The 20,312-nt window shown below is 38.5% G+C and overlaps 2 protein-coding genes across 13 annotated transcripts in view; both read left to right on the top strand.

Moving 5' to 3' along the window:
• LOC139163793 (rho GTPase-activating protein 39-like) overlaps positions 1–6,859 on the top strand; it is a 77,331-nt gene extending 70,472 nt beyond the window's left edge. For all 3 annotated transcript variants that reach the window (XM_070744951.1, XM_070744952.1, XM_070744953.1), the window contains exons 6-10: positions 1,095–1,168; positions 3,473–3,672; positions 4,238–4,329; positions 4,834–5,003; positions 5,748–6,859. In XM_070744951.1, coding sequence (XP_070601052.1) covers positions 1,095–1,168; positions 3,473–3,672; positions 4,238–4,329; positions 4,834–5,003; positions 5,748–5,942 — 731 coding nt within the window. In that variant the 3' untranslated portion in view covers positions 5,943–6,859. The remainder of the gene's footprint in view (positions 1–1,094; positions 1,169–3,472; positions 3,673–4,237; positions 4,330–4,833; positions 5,004–5,747) is intronic.
• Positions 6,860–16,007: 9,148 nt separating this feature from the next.
• The window catches only part of PHF20 (PHD finger protein 20), a 52,322-nt gene continuing 48,017 nt past the window's right edge, over positions 16,008–20,312 (top strand). For 3 of the 10 annotated variants that reach the window (XM_070744947.1, XM_070744944.1, XM_070744940.1), the window contains exon 1: positions 16,139–16,283. The gene's annotated coding sequence lies outside the window, so the exon portion shown is untranslated. Of the gene's footprint in view, positions 16,284–16,670; positions 17,288–17,421; positions 17,486–20,312 lie in introns of those variants that run through there. The other 7 variants (XM_070744945.1, XM_070744942.1, XM_070744948.1 and 4 more) reach the window with 6 other exon arrangements.

Here is a 20,312-nt window from a genome sequence, read left to right as displayed (position 1 = left end):
GGTATAACAATCAGGAAGAGGGAGATTATGATCCCGCTATATAGAGTGCTAGTGAGACCACATTTGGAATACTGTGTTCAGTTCTGGAGACCTCACCTACAAAAAGATATTGACAAAATTGAACGGGTCCAAAGAAGGGCTGCAAGAATGGTGGAAGGTCTTAAGCATAAAACATATCAGGAAAGACTTAATGAACTCAATCTGTATAGTCTGGAGGACAGAAGGAAAAGGGGGGACATGATTGAAACATTTAAATATGTTAAAGGGTTAAATAAGGTCCAGGAGGGAACTGTTTTTAATAGGAAAGTGAACACAAGAACAAGGGGACACAATCTGAAGTTAGTTGGGGGAAAGATCAAAAGCAACATGAGAAAATATTATTTTACTGAAAGAGTAGTAGATCCTTGGAACAAACTTCCAGCAGACGTGGTAGATAAATCCACAGTAACTGAATTTAAACATGCCTGGGATAAACATATATCCATCCTAAGATAAAATACAGAAAATAGTATAAGGGCAGACTAGATGGACCATGAGGTCTTTTTCTGCCATCAGACTTCTATGTTTCTATGGCACACCGCCAATAAGACACCAAAGATGAACAGGGTGAGCTCGGTGGCTGCGCTGGCCATCATGCGGGCAGTCTGTGTTGCAGGCAGGGAACATCTTATCTTTCCAGCCCATGTCCAGCTACACTGCCCAGCATGCTAAGAACGAGGGTGCTACCTGTGGCTTCGGAGGCTCCGAAATTGAAAAGAGGGACAAATGAATGCAAAATGGATGTAAATGAATATGGGATAACTGTCAAATAAGTAGATGTAAAAATCTTTGTTAACAAAAACATTTAATAATTTTTTAAAAAAATTAAAGAAAAAAGAATTGAGCACAGGGGGAAATACTTTAGGAAAAAACAACTACACAACTATTTTATTGGAGAAAGCTGTCCAGATTAATTTCAACAACAATGTTTCTATGAGTGTATGTAGAATTCTTAATATTTAATGATGTTTAAGGTTGGAGAAGATGTACAGATATTCACGCTTTTTAAAGCAGTTTTCCATGGCCACTCTAATCTGTTCATTTTTATGTGCTAGGTCTACCAATCAGTACTTATGCCAGGTATTGTTACCGAAAGCTGCAAAAAGTAGCAATCACTGGAGGCAAAAAAGTGAGTAATTAGAAGCATCATAATTTAATTTAAAAGAATACTTTTTTCTTTTTTACAACTGCAATTATTGAGATTGCTTTTATCAGTAATGAGAATAAATAAACTCAAAAATTACGGATGTACATTCCTATTGTGTTAGAAAACAAAATCTGAAACTTTCTGGATCTTCTTTATGGAAGAAAAATACAGAAGGAAAGAAAAGTAAAACTGAGAAGGACTATTACCGTAAATAAAATCAGCTTTGGTGTTTGTTTTTTACGTATGTTGAATAGTCATGCTATGATACTTTAGTAGTCAGAATTAACTTTATATAAGATTTTGTATTCCCGTGTAACTACTAACAATTAGCATTGAAAGTAATGACCCAGGCAGAACAGTGTTTTGAATCAGAATCAGTATGTTTCAATTAATTCTGTAGACGCAGCCATCATACTGGGATTTCATATAAATACATTCAAACTGCCACTGACAAAATCTATGATAACTCTTCTTTTCAGAACGTCTCAGTGTTTTCATAGATTAATTGAACTCAATATGATATTGTATTTTGGGACATACAGTAAAGATAAACAAAAGAGCTCTTTGAGTTAATGTGCTAATTTACAGAGCAGCTAATTTGTCAAGTTCAAAAGAGCAAAAAAGCACTAGTTGAACAAAACAGAATTAACAAAAACATCTAATCACCTTTCAGCTTTTGAGAGGAGAAAAGGGAAGGGAATGAACAATCTCAGTCATGATGTAACACATGAACCAGTGGTGAGTTGCTGCTGGTTCGGACTGATTCATTCGAACCGGTGGTGGTAATTTGCCCCATTCACTGAACCGGCAGTGATGGCTGGCTGGCCACACCCCCAAACTGGTCCATCGCCAGGGCTGCCAAAAACCCCTCTGTGCATGCACAAGGCTTCTGCAAATGCACAGAGGGTCATTTCCCCAATGTGATGCAAACTGGCGGGGGTGGTAAGTGGAACCCACTCCTGACACGAACTTTGATCATTTTAAGCACATGTATACATATAACCATCAGAAAATTCTAAAACATTAGCTAATGTTGCACAGTAAAGGTCAGTTTGTATGGTCCCATCTGATGATGATCATGGTGAGTGAAAGACTGACTTGGAATATAGGAATAATAGATGATAAATAGTAAGAATTAAAGATAACAAAAAAAGGCCGTTGTGCATATCTATGAAACTAAGGAAGACAGAAGATCTGTATGAAAATACACCAATCGTATTTGTTTGCCACTTTATTTCCAGAGACATTGACCAGTTTAAAGTTTCCATAGAATAAAATTAACACTCCATCCAAAAAAAAAAAAGGATCAGTACAGTAATAATCATTCTAATTCCCTACAATTTGTGGATAGTATGAACTTATTTGACTCTACATTGTCCAAAAATGCAATAAAATACAAATGGTTAAACTATCCAGGGTTAAGCAGTTCTGTTGCAGAGCAGTGTATAACTAAAAGAACTAAGCCTAAAATACCCGAAGATGATATTACTTTGGTAATGAGAGCAAACCCTCTCCCCAGATATTATTACACAAGCAGACCCAATTCAATAATTAGCCTCTGAACCATATCAGAGGCTTGATTACTGCAATGCGCTCTACACGGGGCTACCCTTAAAGAATGTTCGAAGATTTCAGTGAATCCAGAATGCAGCCATGTGAGCTGTTGTGGGTGTAGGTACTGTACAGCCATATAAGTCCAACACTCTGTGAATTGCACTGGCTTCCAATTGGTCTCCGAACGCAATTTAAGGTGTTGGTTATTACCTATAAATCCCTACATGGCTTAGAACCAGATTACTTACAGGACCCTCTTCTACTTCACACTTCCCAGGGACTGATCAGATCCTACACAGTTAGCCTCCTCTGGGTCTCGTTGGCCAAACAGCTGGCGGAACCGCAGGGGAGGGCCATCTGTATGGGGGCTTCGGCCCTCTGGAATCAACTTCCCCCGAAGATCCACACCGCCCCCACCTTCCTGGCCTTCCTATACATATGCTTAAAAGTGATCAGTTAATAAGTATACTCCTTCAAAAGTTGTTAATTGATATATTCCTAAAAAGAAAAATCATGGGTCTATTGAGTATACAATTTTGTATCTTTTTTATTTATTTATATAAATCCCCATCTTTCATTCTTCTGATAGTATATTTCAAAGGTTAGGAAAATAATTTTCTGCCTGAGCATTTCATCCATATGGAAGCTGAAATACAACATCCATCCAAACCATTGCATGTTTATTTAGGGGAGGGGGGGTTGTTCCTTTTTTAATTTTTCTTGTTCTTACAGGGTCTTCGGAAGCCTACAATTGAGGAGATAATACATGCCAAGAATGCTATTGTTACACCTTCATTGTTTGGCAGCTCACTGGAAGAAATCATGTTACGGCAGCAAGACCTGTATCCAGATAACAAACTGCCTTGGGTACAAACACAGTTGTCTCAGCAAGTATTGCGACTTGGGGGAGAACAGACTGAGGGTATATTCAGGTGAATATGTAACTATAACTGTTTAAATGATGCAGTAATTATAGCCATCAACACTAGATCATTCATCTATATTTGATAACAATATTTTTTCTTCCTATATTTCATATATAGAGTTTTAAAACAAAATATGCTTATAAGAAATGCAAGCATCTTACAACCTTCTTCTTCCAAACAAGTGCCTCTATGCAAGTGCTTGGGAGGGAAGGAGGGAGGGAGGGACGGAAGGAAGGAAGGAAGGAAGGAAGGAAGGAAGGAAGACTTCCAGTGCTCTGTGTCAAATTTGTGAAAGAAAATCAATGGGAACGCAGGCAGAATTATGGAAATCGCTCATGATGTATTTTAAGCTGCTTTTACTCATTGCGTTTCTCTGTTTAGATAAGGAAATATGTCTGAAACAATGACACAAAGGTCATTGGTTGTGTACTTACTATTAAATATGTATCTATCTTTTAGAAAGGCTCCAGATAATGTTTCTTATTTGAGATACTAATTGCACTTTCTTCTGGATATGTATGATTTTCTGCCTCTGAAATTTAGCTTTATTGTTGCTTGTATACGCTTTCAGGATTCCTGGTGATATTGATGAAGTCAATGCTTTAAAACTACAAGTGGACCAGTGGAAGATTCCTGCCAACCTTAGTGATCCAAATATACCAGGTATGAAGAAATAAGAGAACAACAAAACTATTGAAAATGTAGTTGGACATCTCAGCTTGTTAATACTTTTAAGTTGTAAATATATATCTCTTATATATCTTCTTTCAGTTCCTGCAAAACTTTTAATAATTGATTCTGAAGAGAACAGTTGCTGCCCTAACCCTTTCTGTTCATGATTTGTGTCCTGTGATTATCAAAAGCCTGAATCAGTGGAGCTCAATATATGGTGCTGTTTTTCATTTTAAAAAAGGATAGTCAGTTATTTTATTTATCTAGGAAGAGGAGGAAAATGTATTACTAGAGATACACTTTGGAACAGTAAGCACCACATATTATTTATACATTTTATGTACTTATTTTAGTATTAGCACATCAAGCAGCTTATATTAAATATAATAACCACATTAGCAGTTCCAAGATAGTATAAGCATAGTTCACAAACACAGATATATAAAGTTGGCAAATAAAACACCATGCTATAATTGTTGCTTCTTGTCCTTGAAGCTTCTTTGCTAAAGCTGTGGTATCGGGAGTTGGAAGAGCCTGTCATCCCACAACAATTCTACAAGGATTGTGTCAGCAACTATGAGAACCCTGATGCTGCAGTGGCTGTAGTTGAACTTCTGCCAGAACTCAATAAATTGGTCTTGTGTTACCTCATCCACTTTTTACAGGTACATAAATAGAGAATGCCTAAGCAGGAATCATTCTAAAAAAGCATAAAGAATATACATGGTTCTTCTAGTTGGGGGTTTGTCATTTTACATTGTATTTGCAGATACAGTATTATGAAACACTAATTTAAATTTCTTCTATCGTTATACACCAGAGTCAGCCTTCAGGGCAAGGTTGTCTAAAGTGATTCCACTGTCTCTCTGATCATTTTCCTTTGAGGAGCTAGAGAAGCTAAATTGATTGATTGATTGATTGATTGATTGGATTTGTATGCCGCCCCTCTCCGTGGACTCGGGGCGGCTAACAACAGTGACAAAAACAGAATGTAAAAATCCAATACTAAAACAGCTAAAAACCCTTGTTATAAAACCAACCATACATACAAACATACAATACATAAATTGTAGAAGCCTAGGGGTAAAGATTATCTTAGTTCTCCCATGCCTGACGGCAGAGGTGGGTTTTGAGGAGCTTACAAAAGGCAAGGAGGGTGGGGGCTATTCTAATCTCTGGGGGGAGTTGGTTCCAGAGGGCCGGGGCCGCCACAGAGAAGGCTCTTCCCCTGGGCCCAGCCAACCGACATTGTTTAGTTGACGGGACCCGGGGAAGGCCCACTCTGTGGGACCTAACTGGTCGCTGGGATTCGTGCGGCAGAAGGTGGTCCCTGAGATAAATTATCTTGCCTGTGACCAAACCTTTTATTTTTCTCTCTTTATTTGAGTTGTGTTTGTTTTATTTTGCAGATTTTTGCCCAGCCAATCAACGTAGGCAAAACCAAGATGGATGTAAACAACTTGGCTATGGTGATGGCTCCAAACTGCCTGAGATGCCAGTCTGATGACCCCAGAATCATCTTTGAAAATACCCGCAAAGAAATGTCTTTCTTGCGCATGCTGATTGTGCACTTGGACACCAGCTTCATCAAAGGAATTATGTGAAGGATTGTTTTGTGGCAAGACAGTGCAAAAAGAGCAATTAGTTGGCTCCAGCATTTCTTCTATGGAGCCTCACATTGTTTCCTCTAGACTCGAGTTTCCAAGATCCTGCAATTCTTTGTGAGGCATTCATTTGCTTATGTTGAGAGTAAAATTTATGACTCTTCAACAATCCCCAAATGATTCAAGTCAGTGCCCATACTAGAAAGACCCAAAGATGCTTTTTCAAGGGACAACTGGACTTTCTGTTTTTTCTTTAAAGACGTTTCATTTTCTTAGCTTCCGAGCTGAAGAAGCAGCAGCTTCAGAGCTGAAGAACAAGATGAGAAATGAAATATCTTCAAAGAAAAAAACAGAAAGTCTAGTTGTCTTTTGAAAAAACACCTTTGTGACAACCATGATCTGGATAACTGAGAATCTCTATAGAGATACTAGAAAGAGTTTTGAGACAGCAGAGAGCGAAATGTTACATCGTGTTTTTGGCCAGTCCCAAGACCTACAATAGTTGTTTCCAACAGTTCTGTGTATTCAAAGCCCAAATGTTACATTGCTTTTCACTTAAGTGAAAAATCTTAGTGGAATTAAAAATGGAATTGTCTCTTGGAAACAAATTGTTTGCAGATACTGGGATTTACTTGTCACCTGAATATTCAATACTTCAGTAGGCATGTCTCACTTAAGGTGAAATTATTATTTCAGGCTGCTAAAGTACATATTCTGCATGGTTCTGCCATTCAGATTGATGACTGTTTTCTTTTCAACAGGCTGCCTACTATGTTTTTTACCTTTTGAGGACAATTCTCTTACCAAAAACAAGTTTTGAAGCAGTGCATGAGTTGTAGTTTGTGAGACAGGATAATTTTTGCTATGCCTGAGGGTATCTTAAAATTAAAGTTCTAAGCATCAATATTGCCCCAAAACAAGAACTCTCTTGAATTGAATTTTGGTACAGAGCAAAATAGCAAGAAAGTAAAAAAAAATTCCTTGTTTTGCCTACAGTGATTTGGGAAGAGACTATTTAAGTCTTAAGCCGCTTTTAGCTTAAGTTTTCTCCTATATTGTTTGGATTAGATAATTCAGACTCAAGAAATCCTTTAATTTCCTTAATTCAAAATCTCAACAATCTAAGTAACTTGTGTTTGGGATTTCTCCAGAATGAGATTTATCCAGTAGGACAAATTGCAATATTATGGCCTCTTCCTCCTCCTTTCAGCATAAACTAAAATCAGATACAGAGGTGGTATAAAGCCTTTTAGAGCAAACTACTTAAAGCAGTGTTGGCAAACCTTTTCATCACCAAGTGCTAGAACGTGCACACATGATGATTTTCTGGTTTCCAGCAAGCGCATGCACACTGGCTACTCGCTCTTCCAGTTTCTGCTGCGCATGTGCACACAAAGACCAGCTGTCTGGTGTGCATGTGCCAGCTCCACCTGTCCTTTCTAAGGTCCTTGCACCTCCCTGCCTCCCCCCGCCTCCCCCAGTCTCCATTGGGGTGACATGACAGCCCCAATGACAGCCCGGTTCTGCAGCCCTGGACAGGAAGATGAATGCCCCCTCCCTCTACTGGTAAGCCGGAACCCCTTCCTGCCCTCAGAGATAATGAGTGTCGGCATTCCTAGGACTTGGTTTGGGGGCCAGTAGGCAGGAGAGCTTCACACCAACTCTTGTCACACATGCGCACTGGGCGGCTGCTCTTTCGGTTTTTGGCACTCCTGCATGCATGAAGACCAGCTGGCTGGCGCACTGGAACCTGGAAGAGCAATGGGTGATGGCTCAGCATGCCCGGAGAGATGGCTCTATGTGCCACTTCCGACATGTGTGCCATAGGTTCGCCATCACAGACTTAAAGGCTCCTGCCCATATCAAGATTTCATATTCTATTTCTCATTCAGCTTATTCTAAGCAGACAGAATTATCTTTTTAAACATTGGATTAAACATGCTACAAGGTGGAGAGATTCAAGTGAATAGAAAATGCAGGATTGGAGAAAATTAACTATATTTCTCTTTATCACTTTCTAAATATCCTCAGTATGCTGTTAAATGCAGAATGAAATAGAGAAGGCCAAATTATATCTCTCTTGATTTCCTCCGACCAGTAGCAATTTCTGAAATATAATTTGAGTTGTGACTGTAGTATATAGAGGAAAATATATGTTTCCCAGTTCTCCAGTTAAAATCAAATATCTACTACTTCCTACAACTTCCATATTAAATAAAAAAATATTGTGAGCTCCAAATACAAATTTCTCCCATCATGCATTATAACTATTAAATGGTATAATGCTGTCTTACTTTGGATTTCATTCTATCCTTGCCTAAACGTCTCTGCCTTCTTCAGAAAGACTGCTGTTCCCTTTGTTCTTTCAATCCCTAGAACACACGCTGAATAGGAGGGGGACTGGTGCTTCAGTTATGCTTCTTTCTTTTGTTCTTATACTGCAAACACATCCCTGAATCTAAGCCTTCAGTGTTCCTTTGTTTTATTTATTTATTTATTAATTGGACTTATATGCCGCCCCTCTCCATAGACTCGGGGCGGCTTACAACATTTTGATAAATGTCATTTTGGAAGTGAGTATAATTCTTTCATCAAACTTCTAGACAGAATAACAGGCTTAAATTTCTTAGAAAGAAAGTGTGAATGGTCAAGGAAATAACGTTATGGAAAAACAAAAATCGAACTTCATTAATTCTTACAAGTTGGTGCTAAGAGCTCTTCCTTTGCCAGTAAGAATGTGGTATGTCTTATGCGTATTAGTATTTCCAAGTCACTTGTCACTATGATCTAACTGGGTAATGAAATATATATTTTCCTTCTATTGCCAGAAATTATTATACTTATTAGAAGGTTCTCACACGTTATTAATGGAATTAATTTTTTGTTGTTGTTAGTTGCAAATCATGTCCTATCCATTGCAACAATGTTCCTCCAGGCCCTCCTGTTCTCTGCCATTCTCTGGAATCCATTTAAGCTCACGCCTGCTGCTTGAGTGACTCACTCCATCCAGCCATCTCATTCTCTGTCGCCCTGTTATTCTTTTGCCCTCAATCTTTCCCAGCATTAGGCTCTTCTCCAGTGAGTCCTTCCTTCTCATTTGGTGGCCAAAGTATTTGAGTTTCATATTCATTTTTTTCTCCTGGCCATCTAAACAGCAGTCAGAGTTGATCTTCTCTAAGACTGACTGTTCCATTGCCTTGCAGTCCAAGGGACTAGCAGTAGTGTTCTCCAGCACCATAGTTCTAAAGCCTCAATTCTTTGGCACTCAAACATTCTTATGGTCCAATTTTCACAGCCATAGGTTGCAACTTGTAAAACCATAGCCTTGACTTTTGTTGGCAGGGTGATGTGTTTGCTTTTTAGCTTGCTGCCTAGATTTGTCATAGCTTTCCTCCCCAGGAGCAAGTGTCTTTTAATTTCATCAGCAGTGATCATGGAGCCCAGGAAAATAAAATCTGTCACTACCTCCATTTCTTCCCCATTTATTTGCCATGAATTCAGAATTGATCTTAGTTTTCTTAATGTTGAGTTTCAAGCCAACATTTGCACACTCCTTCTTCATCCGCGTCCAAGGCTCTTTGGAGTTCCTCTTCATTTTCTGCCATTAGAGTGGTATTCTCTGCATATCTGAGGTTGATATTTCTCCCAGCAATCTTAATTCCAACTTTTGATTCATCTAGCCCTTCCTTCATCGTGATGTGCTTTGCATATAAGTTAAATAGGCAGAGCAGCAGTATACAGTATATAAAGCCTTGTTGGTCCCCTTTCCCAATTTTGAACCAATCAGTGGTTCCGTGTCCAGTTCTCACTGTTGCTTTTTGATCAGCATATAGGTTTCTCAAGAGACAAATAAGATGGTCTGGTACTGCCATCTCTTTAAGAACTTGCCACAATTTGTTGTGATGCACACAATCAAAGACTTTAGCATAGTCAATGAAGTAGCAAGCTCGTTTCTCTGGAATTCCCTAACTTTTCCTATGACTCAGTGTATGTTGCAATTTGATCTCTAGTTCCTCTGCCTCTTTGAAATCTTGTCTATACTACTGGTAGTTCTCAATCCACATACTGCTGGAGCCTAGCTTGTAGAATTTTAAGCATAAAGTTACTAGCCTGTGAAAAGAGTGCAATGGTGCAATAGTTTGAACATTGTCTTTCTTTTGAATTGGAATGTAAACTGACCTTTTCCAGTCCTGTGGCCATTGTTGAGTTTTCCAAATTTGCTGGCAAACTGAGTGTAGCACTTTTACTGCATCATCTTTTAAGATTTTGAAAGCTCAGGTCACATCCACTAGCTTTGTGGTGCTCAGATTTCCTAAGGCTCATTTGACTTCACATTCTTTTTTTTTCTTTTTTGGGGGGTGGGTGTTTAGAAATTTTTATTATTTTTCCATACCTTATAGAGATTCAAATTGACATACCTCAAATTAAAATACAATACAATATAATATCAAATGCCAAATTCTTAATCCAATTTCCCTAATTATTTATCCAATTTATTCTGGTACATATCATTCATCCTGTGCTACCTCCTTTTCAAATACTATCATCCGGATTTCAGATATTAGTTTTCGCTTTGATTTAAATTCAAGATGCTATTAGCTATCTAAATTCCTCTTGGCTATTTGCTGTTTTTCTATCAAAATTATGCCATCATGCTTCAGTCCATTTCTTGTATTCTTACTTAGCTCATTCCTGCTTTTTAAACCCACGTTTTATCATAGCTGCCCTTAACAGAAGATATTTCCAAATTTACTTCTTTTTAGATCCCAGGATGGGAAAAAAAATACCGTTCACATCATGTCTTAATCTAATTATAACAATATCAATATACTGTACATAGGAGGAAGTATTGTTATTAAAGATTTAAAATATATTTCCTACTCACTTCATTCCTTTCATTATACTGATACATCATTTCTACTTTAACAAGTCAAAATCATTATATATCATATTCTATTATTTTTCAAGAAAAGTATCTTCCATTAGAAATTCCAATATAGTAATATTTTTCCCTAGTCTATATATTTTCCACTGCTGTTCTTAGTGTAATAATCTTCCCTAATCTATAAATTCCACTGCCAATCCCAATGTAATTATCTTCCCTAATCTATGTGTCACTGTCATACCCAGTGAAATAATCTTCCCTACTCTAATTGTTTCCACTGCCAATTGCAGCATGATAATCTTCCCTAATTTATATATTTCCCTAATCTATATGTTTTCCCTATTCTATATATCTTTCACTATCAAACCCAGTGTGATAATCTTCCCTAATATATTTAATTCAACTTTTCCTTACTCCATCTGTCTTTCCTTACTCCGTCTGTCTCCATCTGTCATCTGGTCAATGCTAGTTATTATCCCATATTAATCCTTAAATAGTCACAACTTGTATTGTATTATATATTATATCCTTTTTCCCTTTCCTCCTATTTTATTTATCACTATAAATCACATAATCAATTTATAATTCAAACAGTCAAACGCCCAAAATAATCATAGCGATTTTCAATTTTCTCATCCATAATAATCATAACTGTTTTCAATTTTCTCATTCATAGCCATTTCAAATTTCTCTCCTTATTCAATTCTTCCATTTTAACATTTTTATGTTATTTATTTATTTATTCAATAATAAACTCCAATAAAATTAAGTCCTTAATAATTCCAATTCATTACATAGTCATTTCCTTTTATAATTTATAACTGTGGGAAAAACTCAGTCCTCTTCCTCTTCTTTGTAGTGCTGTTGTCTTCTACTATCTTCTGAATTTTCTTAAAAATGTCTCAAGCCTCTTTTCAAATTGTATTATCCAATATGTTTCCAATCATTTATGTCAGTTTATCTTGAATAGTTTCTTCCTTACACGCCATAGCTGATATCCTCCTTTCTCATTGAAAACCAATGTGAAGGCCAAACAAATAAGATGCTTACAACAATGCCAAAATCTTGCACAAACAGGCTGCTATATTTCCTCTGACCACACGATGGTGCTAGATAACATAATTTCCAGATCTTCTGGTATCTTCTGGTATTTAGCATTCCTCTTCATTTAATACGTATAAATGGAAAGAAAATATAGCCTCCACGGCAAGAATTTAAGGTTCCCGATTTAAAAGGACAAATTTAAAAAACAATTAGGTATCTTATGAATCCAATCTCGGGCAGTTTGCTACTTTCGCCATTTGCCACATCGCAAAAATAGCTGCTTCCGGTTTCTATTTCTGGCTGTTTTAGCTCCATTGAACATCAAATCGAAAAACAAACATCCAAAATCCCTTTCGACCACCCTCACTCACCAGCACCAGCTTCAAATCCTTTCCTCTCTCTGTAAGTTATCCTTCAGCTCTTTCCAGATATTACCGCTCAGCTTTCTGTCCCGGCGTTGAGTTGTCTCCGTGGCTGTGTCGGCTCAGGCATGGCTGCCTGGCCGGATTAACACCACAGCTGGTGTGAGACTGGGCCGATTCGTCTGGTAGGGCATGCCGGCCCGTACCAGACCACCCCTGGCCCCTACCAGACCCCCAGTAACATCCCATGCATCATCATCCCAGGAAGGATCTGGTCTGGTCCAAAAGGACTAGAACCCCCGGACAGAGTGGATTCGGAGCCTTTCCAAGAGAGAGGAAAGGCTCCTTGCTGTCACGGCCATCAGACCCCGCCCCTCTCTCTTGACTTCACATTTTAGGACTGTGATAGTGAACCTATGCCACGCGTGCCACAAATGAAAAGTGGATCCATATTGGAGGGCACGCAAGGCATTGTCCTATATCAGCTCCAGCACACATGACTGCGCTAGCCAGCTTATTTTTTTGCCTTGGGTTAGGCCATTTTGCTCTCCAGAGGCTTCAGGGAAGCTTCCCTGAAGCCCCGGAGTGCAAAAAACTGCCCAACGGGCAAACCAGAAGTTCGGAAAACGGACTCCTGGTTTGCCCGTTGTGCTGTTTTTTGCACAGTTGGGGTTCAGGAAGCTTCCCTGAAGGCTTTCAAGTGAGAAAAACAGCACAACGGGCAAACTGGAAACCCGTTTTTTCGAACTTCCAGTTTGCCAATTTGGCCGTTTTTTCACCGTCCCAGGCTTCAGTGAGGCCTGTGCACATACATGGGGATGTGTGTGTGTGTTATGCGCAGAGGCAGCACAGGAGAGTCCACATGCATGGGAGAGGGAGTGGGTGTGGCCGCACGTGTGCATTCTAGCAAACAAACCCTTTGGCACGCAAACCAAAAAAGGTTTGCCATCGCTGTTCTAGGATATCTGGCTTGAGATCAGCGACCACCCCATTGTGGTTATCAGGGATGTTAAGCTTGTCTTTGTATAGTTCTGTGTAATTTTGGCACCACATTTTAATCTCTTCTGCCTCTGTTAGCTCCCTGTCATTTTGGTTTTTTATCATGCCCACCTTTGCATGAAATGTTCTCTTTATCTCTCCAATTTTCTTGAAGAGGTCTCTGGTCATCCCTATTCTATTGTTTCCTTCTATTTCTTTGCACTGTTCGTTTAAGAAGGCAGTCTTACCTCTTCTAGCTATTCTCTGGGATTCTGCATTCAATTGGGTATATCTTTCTCTTTCTCCCTGGCCTTTCGCTTCCTTTCTTTCCTCAACTATTTGCAAAGTTTCCTCAGACAGCCATTTTGCTTACTTGCATTTCTTTTTCTGTTGGACGGTTTTAGCTTCTACCTCTTGTACAATGTTGTGACAGTAATATTTAAACATTTAACAGTAAATTAACATTTACTGTTTCCTTTTTGAGTTAGTTCTGCTGTAAAATTAGATCCTTTAACATTATCTATTTTGTAATGCCAAAGTTTTTGTTCACTCTTTTTCTCATAGTATTATTGAGATTTAGCTGCTTTTAAGGTAACACATCTGGAAATATTAATTTCTAGATTACAAATAAGGCCATCTTCTGAGGGTCTGTTTTGAGTTATATATACATCTATGCAGCAGCATGTGGATTATCCTGGGCTAAAGGCTATATTATTTGTGAGCTCTTACAGAAAAAGTAATACAGCATTTCTCACTCCAGGGATCTTCCAGATATGTAAATTTTATTTCCCAGAATTTTCTAAATAACATAACTGTGGCTAAAACCTTTGAGAGTTTTGGGGGGTGGCCAGGGAGAGACAGGCAGACACAAGTGATACCCATGGATCTGTACATAATTGATACTTTAAACCTAACTAAACCCAAAATCCAGGCATTGATTGTGATATATTTTCTTGTCTTTCTGAAGGTTTCATTTAATGTAGTTGATTAGCCTGAGATTTCTGAGGAGTTAAGTGCTATTCAAATATCAGAATTTGGCCAATCCTCTTGATGAAATCAGAAATGGGATCTTAATTCTAAATAATAAGGATTAAAATTCTATTAATTTGTATTTGGAGAACATCCCATTAAACTCAGTGGGATTGACTTCTGAGTAAACATGCATGTGATTGTTAAAATATTGGGTTGTATTCAACATAATCCTTTCATCACTGTACACTACTGACAGATCAAATTCAGAATTATTTTTGTGGCTTCTAGGTGTCTTCCAGATCTGTTCTATAGGACAAGGAGACAAATAGACGTGATTGCTGTTTGAAGAGAAATACTTTCACACATAACATATGTAGTACATCATGCTTTTGATATTTCTCAGACTTGCCAAAAATGAAAGTTTTTTGAGCCTATTTCTATGACTATGTAAGAGATTCTGGATTTCCTTAGACTGGTTCTGTTTGTTTTCTATTCTGCATCTTTGTACAATGGGAAATATTAACCAATATGCAAGGTGTCATATACCTACCCTTTTTTAAATTTTGTATTTATTAATTTGTTTTAGGATTTCCTCTGATGCACATGTTTCCAGATTTAAACACTATTGACAACTAAAATATGATGGGTAATTGTTACAATAATATCCCCTCAGCATGTCACTATAATCCAATTATAAACTGACCATTCTATAATAATGTTTTGCCCTACCCCTTCTGGGCAGCAAAATACTTTAAAAATTACACTGGATTTTTTCCAATATACTTGTAAATGTGAATCTGCAAAATATACTGTCTGTTGTTGTTAAAGAATAAACATTTTGGTCAATACACCTGGTACTTTGAAAACAGGTTCATCTATTTATAGATTTAGATCCATTGTCCCCAAATTGGTGCCCTTTACATATTTGAATTAGGTATTTATTTATTCAATGATTTATATGCCACCCAACTCTGGAAGGACTCTATTATTTTTACTGATTTGTTTTCTCAAGTACGTATTGGTGGTATACAAAGATATAATAATACATTTGTATGCATGACACTAGTAAAAGAGAAACATTAGGACGGGACTGAAGGCACGCTGGTGCACTTATGCACGCCCTTTACACACTATGGTCTATAGCAGGGGTAGGGAACGTTGGCTCTTCTATGACTTGTGGACTTCAACTCCCAGAATTCCTGAGCTAGCATGATTGGCTCAGGAATTCTGGGAGTTGAAGTCCACAAGTCATAGAAGAGCCAACGTTCCCTACCCCTGGTCTATAGACTATCACGTCTCAGGGCAACGTCATGGCGAACGTGGTTATCGAAGATTTTTTTCAAGCAGCTAAAAGATACCAAGAACTAAATCCGCACTCCGAAGACGTGATTTCATATTACAGTATACCGTGCAATATCCTTTCTTCCCTGATTTCATTCTCTGCAAGCTTTTGTGGAAGAATACGGCCTCTGCTCCGTCTGATAACGTAAATACTTGGTATACTATACAGTACTATACATTTATACCAGAGGACTTCAAACTTGGCAACTTGGAGACTTGTGGACTTCAACTCCTAGAATTCTCCAGCCAGCTCTGCTGCCTGGAGAATTCTGGGAGTTGAAGTCCACAAGTCTTAAAGTTGCCAGATTTGGGGACCCCTGCTACCGTATATACTATACCTAACAGCTGCTGTGAATAAAGACCGCTTAGACAGTCGAGCGATTTCACTTTCGGAATCTCTTCAACACCCTCGAAATCCAGCCGCCGCGACCGCGTGGGATTGGTGATCTCATTCGCCCACCGCAAAGGTTCACGAACGGGAGAGAGGATTGTGAGGAAAGCCGCAAAGCTGTGCCTCTCCGGGGCTCTCCCGCCCGACGACAAAAACCACGCCCACCAACCCCGCCTGCTCCTCCCACCGAAGACCCTCCCTCTCCCCCCCTCACGGCGATCTCGACTAGCGGCACTGCAGCCGTGGCGGCCATTTTGTGGCACCGCTGCTGCGTCGTCGTCGTCTCTTTGGTTTCGCTCACAGGAGCTCGCGGGAAGAATCCGCTTCCACGCTCACGCCTTTTTTTTTCTCCCCGTGAGAAGAACCCGGTAAGATACACGACGCTTTCTGAGGGGGGGGGGGCTCCCCGGCGGAAAGCAGACGGGAAGAAACCCGGCAGGGGAACACAAGAGGGCTCCCGCCACGGCCTCACAAAGGCGGAGAGGGGCGGGGACCCACCGGGAGTCTGGGAGACTCCCGGGGGGTTTGAGTGCCTGTTTTTTTCCTCAGTTCGGAGACTAGTGACGCCCCGTGGAGGAGAATGGCTCCTCAGCTGCGGGGTTCTCCGAAGCCTTTTTTTTTTAAAGGGGCCTGGCGTACCGGCCCCTCCGGCTCGTATCGCCCGCGTGGGCTTGGCGAGCGGAGGCCTCGCGAGTTCTTGCTGGGAGGCGGGAGGTGTTGCCGGCCGCACCATGCTTTCCGCTTTTGCCTCACCCGAGTCGGAGGCCGGTGAGGATGCCCGGCCCCTGTCCGAGGCAGAATGCCAAGACGTTAAGCGCGCTTTCTTCCTGCCTCAAAGAAGACCCGGTTTGTTTGTGTTTTTCCTCGGAAGCCGCCGCCTTGTGACCTTGATCGCCGGGAAGTGCTGTACATTCGCCTTTTTAAAATAGAAACGCCTGGCTTCAATTGGGCCGCAGAGCCCGCGTCGATGCCTTTAAAAACGACAGTAAAAGTTGTACTTTTTGTGTGTATGACAAGCCTTTGGCGCGCGTGGTTTGCTTTTTTCATGCCGTCTCCTGATTTCGGGGACCCCCTCCGGCTAACGTTTTTTAAAAACAACCTTTTTACCTTAGTGGTACTAAACTAGTGGTACTAAGCTAAGTGGTCAATGGCGGCAATGGACATCGCTGTGCTGTGATCTCTTCAAAACTGCATTCCCGAAATCAACTGTTAGGCTAAGGAATAAGTGCTGACGAATCGCTGGGACTTTGGAGCGCATATTATTAACTTGACAGGCGTGATGGGTGTTGCAGTTATATAACATTACTTTCTGCTAATTGCTTACCCTCGGGGTTCTTATTGTTTGAAGAGGTCAGACCATAGACATTGCAAGGTTGTTGTTTCTTTTAAATTTACCGGATGTCTGCATGCTATTTTTTTTTTAAAATTACCATTATGGAAGAACAACCTGGAATAAATTATTTTTCCACTTTTACCTAGAAATCTTTGATAAATTTTGATTTATTTGGCACACAATTGGGTTTAATTGGTCTGACCAAGAAATCAACTAACCATATTCCGTCTTGGTGAGGTAATAGTAATTCATTTTTCAAGTTACCTCCAGATGTTGGTAGAACAAAATAGTTGAACTGTGTTTAGGTTTTCTGTTTTTATTAAGGGTGAGGCTTTATAACTACATATTTCATATTTCAAACCTGGAGTAATGGTATGGCAACAGTGGAGTCTGAAATACTTTAAATTAAATGAATTTATTTGGGGGGGGGGGTAATGAATATTAATTCAGGTTCTTTTTCCAGAATTTTTGTCCCTTTTTTGAAAAAAATATTTAAATAATAAATTATTATAATGATGTTTCTTCATCACTTTGTCTTATTCAGCAGTAATGAAACTTTTGAAAATGTACTGCTAGGTCATTCCAAAATATAATATTTTCACTGTAGCACTTAGAAAAACAATTTTCCTCAAAATGCTTTATTTCAGATGATAACTTGTGGCATAGTTTGCCATACAATCTTGTGCTGTCTTCCTGATATGCTTATTTGTATCTACCCCTTACATGTGTCAGGATTGTTTGTAGACTGATCTCTGTTGGTCCAAGCTGGAACTGCACAGGCTACAGCCCCCTTCCCTTGTTTATGAGTTGTAATGTGTGGTTGTGAATGAGTTGGCTGACTGATTTTAATATACAGTATATGGGATTTTAGTAGTAATTTTTAATTAATTAGATTTGTTGTTGTGTTATTTTTTGTATTCTGTGAGCTGCCCGAGCCTTTGGAGAAGGGTGGCCTATAAATATAATAATGATAACAACAACAACATGGTTTTTCCCAGTTAATACAAGAGAAAGGCAAAGTTATTAAACCCCATTGACTTTTGTTGTTCTTTTGCTTATTCTGTTTTTATCTTGCCTGGGGTTTATGTTAGTGTGTTTTTATTGTTATATCGTATATGGTATTTTTAACACTTAACTTTACAGAGTTATACGTTTGAGATGGGCAGCCATAAAAATAAAAAATGTAATTTAAGTATAGTTTTTTAGCTTTTGTCTTAGCCTCATAGATCTTTGGATTTAGTTTGGCATATCCTTATCTGAACTAAAATCCTTAAGTATAGAATGTAAGGGAAACTATTAATTTTTAAAAATACATATTTCTGGTTTGATTATGTTGAATCTGAGAAATCAACCAGAAACAGCATATTCAAAATAATGCTTTTCAAGGTATATATTTTTTATCTTTTAAAAAATTAAACAAAAGCAAGGCAAACATTTTTTTAAAAATATGGAATTTAAAAACTAAGATGAAACATGATTAACATGTATAATACACGTTTAAAATCTTTGCATTTCACCCCGCTTTCTCAATATTTTTGTCAAATATATTTGTACAACCTGAAATAAGCAGTTAAAACAACATTGTTACTACAGATAAAGAATAATAATCAAATTTAAATAAACCAATCTGTAATTAAAGGGCATTTCAAAGCCTTTCTTTTATGTTTCAACTAAAAGTAATTGTCAAAATTTTTAAATACACTGGACCAAAGAAAGAGTACTTTAGTATTCAAGTTTGTTGACATACGAATTTGAATATATTTTTTATGTTGCAACAATTTAAGTGCTTAAAGAAACATTGCCAATGGCAGGAGTCCTATGAACATTTGTTGCAGGATTTCATCAATTATCTTCAAAACATTTGATCTTCAAAATGAGGAATGGAAAATGAGCATTTCTATCAGAACTGATTCTTAATATTTTATAATCCCACCAACTCAATCTTGTGAGTTAAAATTTATGTAATATAATTTTAATGGTAGGAAATGCAGCTTTGGATGATTTTTCAGATCAATATTTGATGATTTTATACATAAATTTATTCTGAAATTCACTACATTCAGATTCCAAACAATCCTTCCAGAATTGATTATTTTATTTCATGCACAATGGGGTTCTTTAAAGGGTTGTGGCTCATTTATTTTAACCATTTCATGCAGGGAAATTCACTGGAGAAAGCAATTTATGCCAGGAAGAGTTAGCAATAAAAGGAAACTAGACCTCAAAAGAACATGATAGCTGAACAGCATCAAAGCTGACACCAGCCAGAGCATAATAAACTGAAAGGAGCAGCGCAAGATCAGAAGATGTAGAGCAGGGGTGTCAAACTGACAGCCTGTGAGCTGGATGTGTCATGTGTAAGCTATGCCCACCCCAGCTCTGGGAAGGCAAAAAAGTCACGATACATCCCATGACATCAACATGATTCAGCTTGTTTGATACCCATGATGTGGAGAGACCTGGCCTTATGAAATTGCCAAGACGCTAACACAACTGAACAGATAACTCAACTTTATCATTAAAGAGTTTTATAAATATTGTATAATGAGTTGATTTATAATAAACACAAATGAATTATTTATAATAAAAAATATACAATTCCTTAAGTAGATTTAGGAACAGTCCTGACAAAGGATTGGTATGAGCTAAATAAATGTATTGATTATGATCTGCACATGATTAAATCAATTACTGTTGCCACTATAAGACTTGTATTTAAAATAATTACTGTTCTAATTTTTTTGCTTCTATTTCCATTCCATTCCATAATACAGGGTAATCCTCATTTAACATGGTATTCAGACCAAAATTTCTTTTCTTAAGCAACACTGTCAAAATGGTGATATCATAGGACTGTGCCATTTAGCTATGGCAGTTCCAACACTTTCGGATGCCATTGTTAAGTGAATCCACTTGCCCTGAAAATGACAGTGATGGTCGCAAATTATGTTTACATGACCACAAAACACTATAACATCATAGTAGCTAGCCAATTGCTCTATGTCTGGATTGCGATCCTGTGATAGCAGGAACACAACCAGTTGTAAGCATCACTCATTCAGCT

This window comes from Erythrolamprus reginae, chromosome 3 (genome assembly GCF_031021105.1).
Source record: "Erythrolamprus reginae isolate rEryReg1 chromosome 3, rEryReg1.hap1, whole genome shotgun sequence".
Lineage (NCBI taxonomy): Eukaryota > Metazoa > Chordata > Lepidosauria > Squamata > Dipsadidae > Erythrolamprus > Erythrolamprus reginae.
Note: the sequence above shows the minus strand (reverse complement) of the source record. Positions and strands in the feature narration are given on the sequence as shown.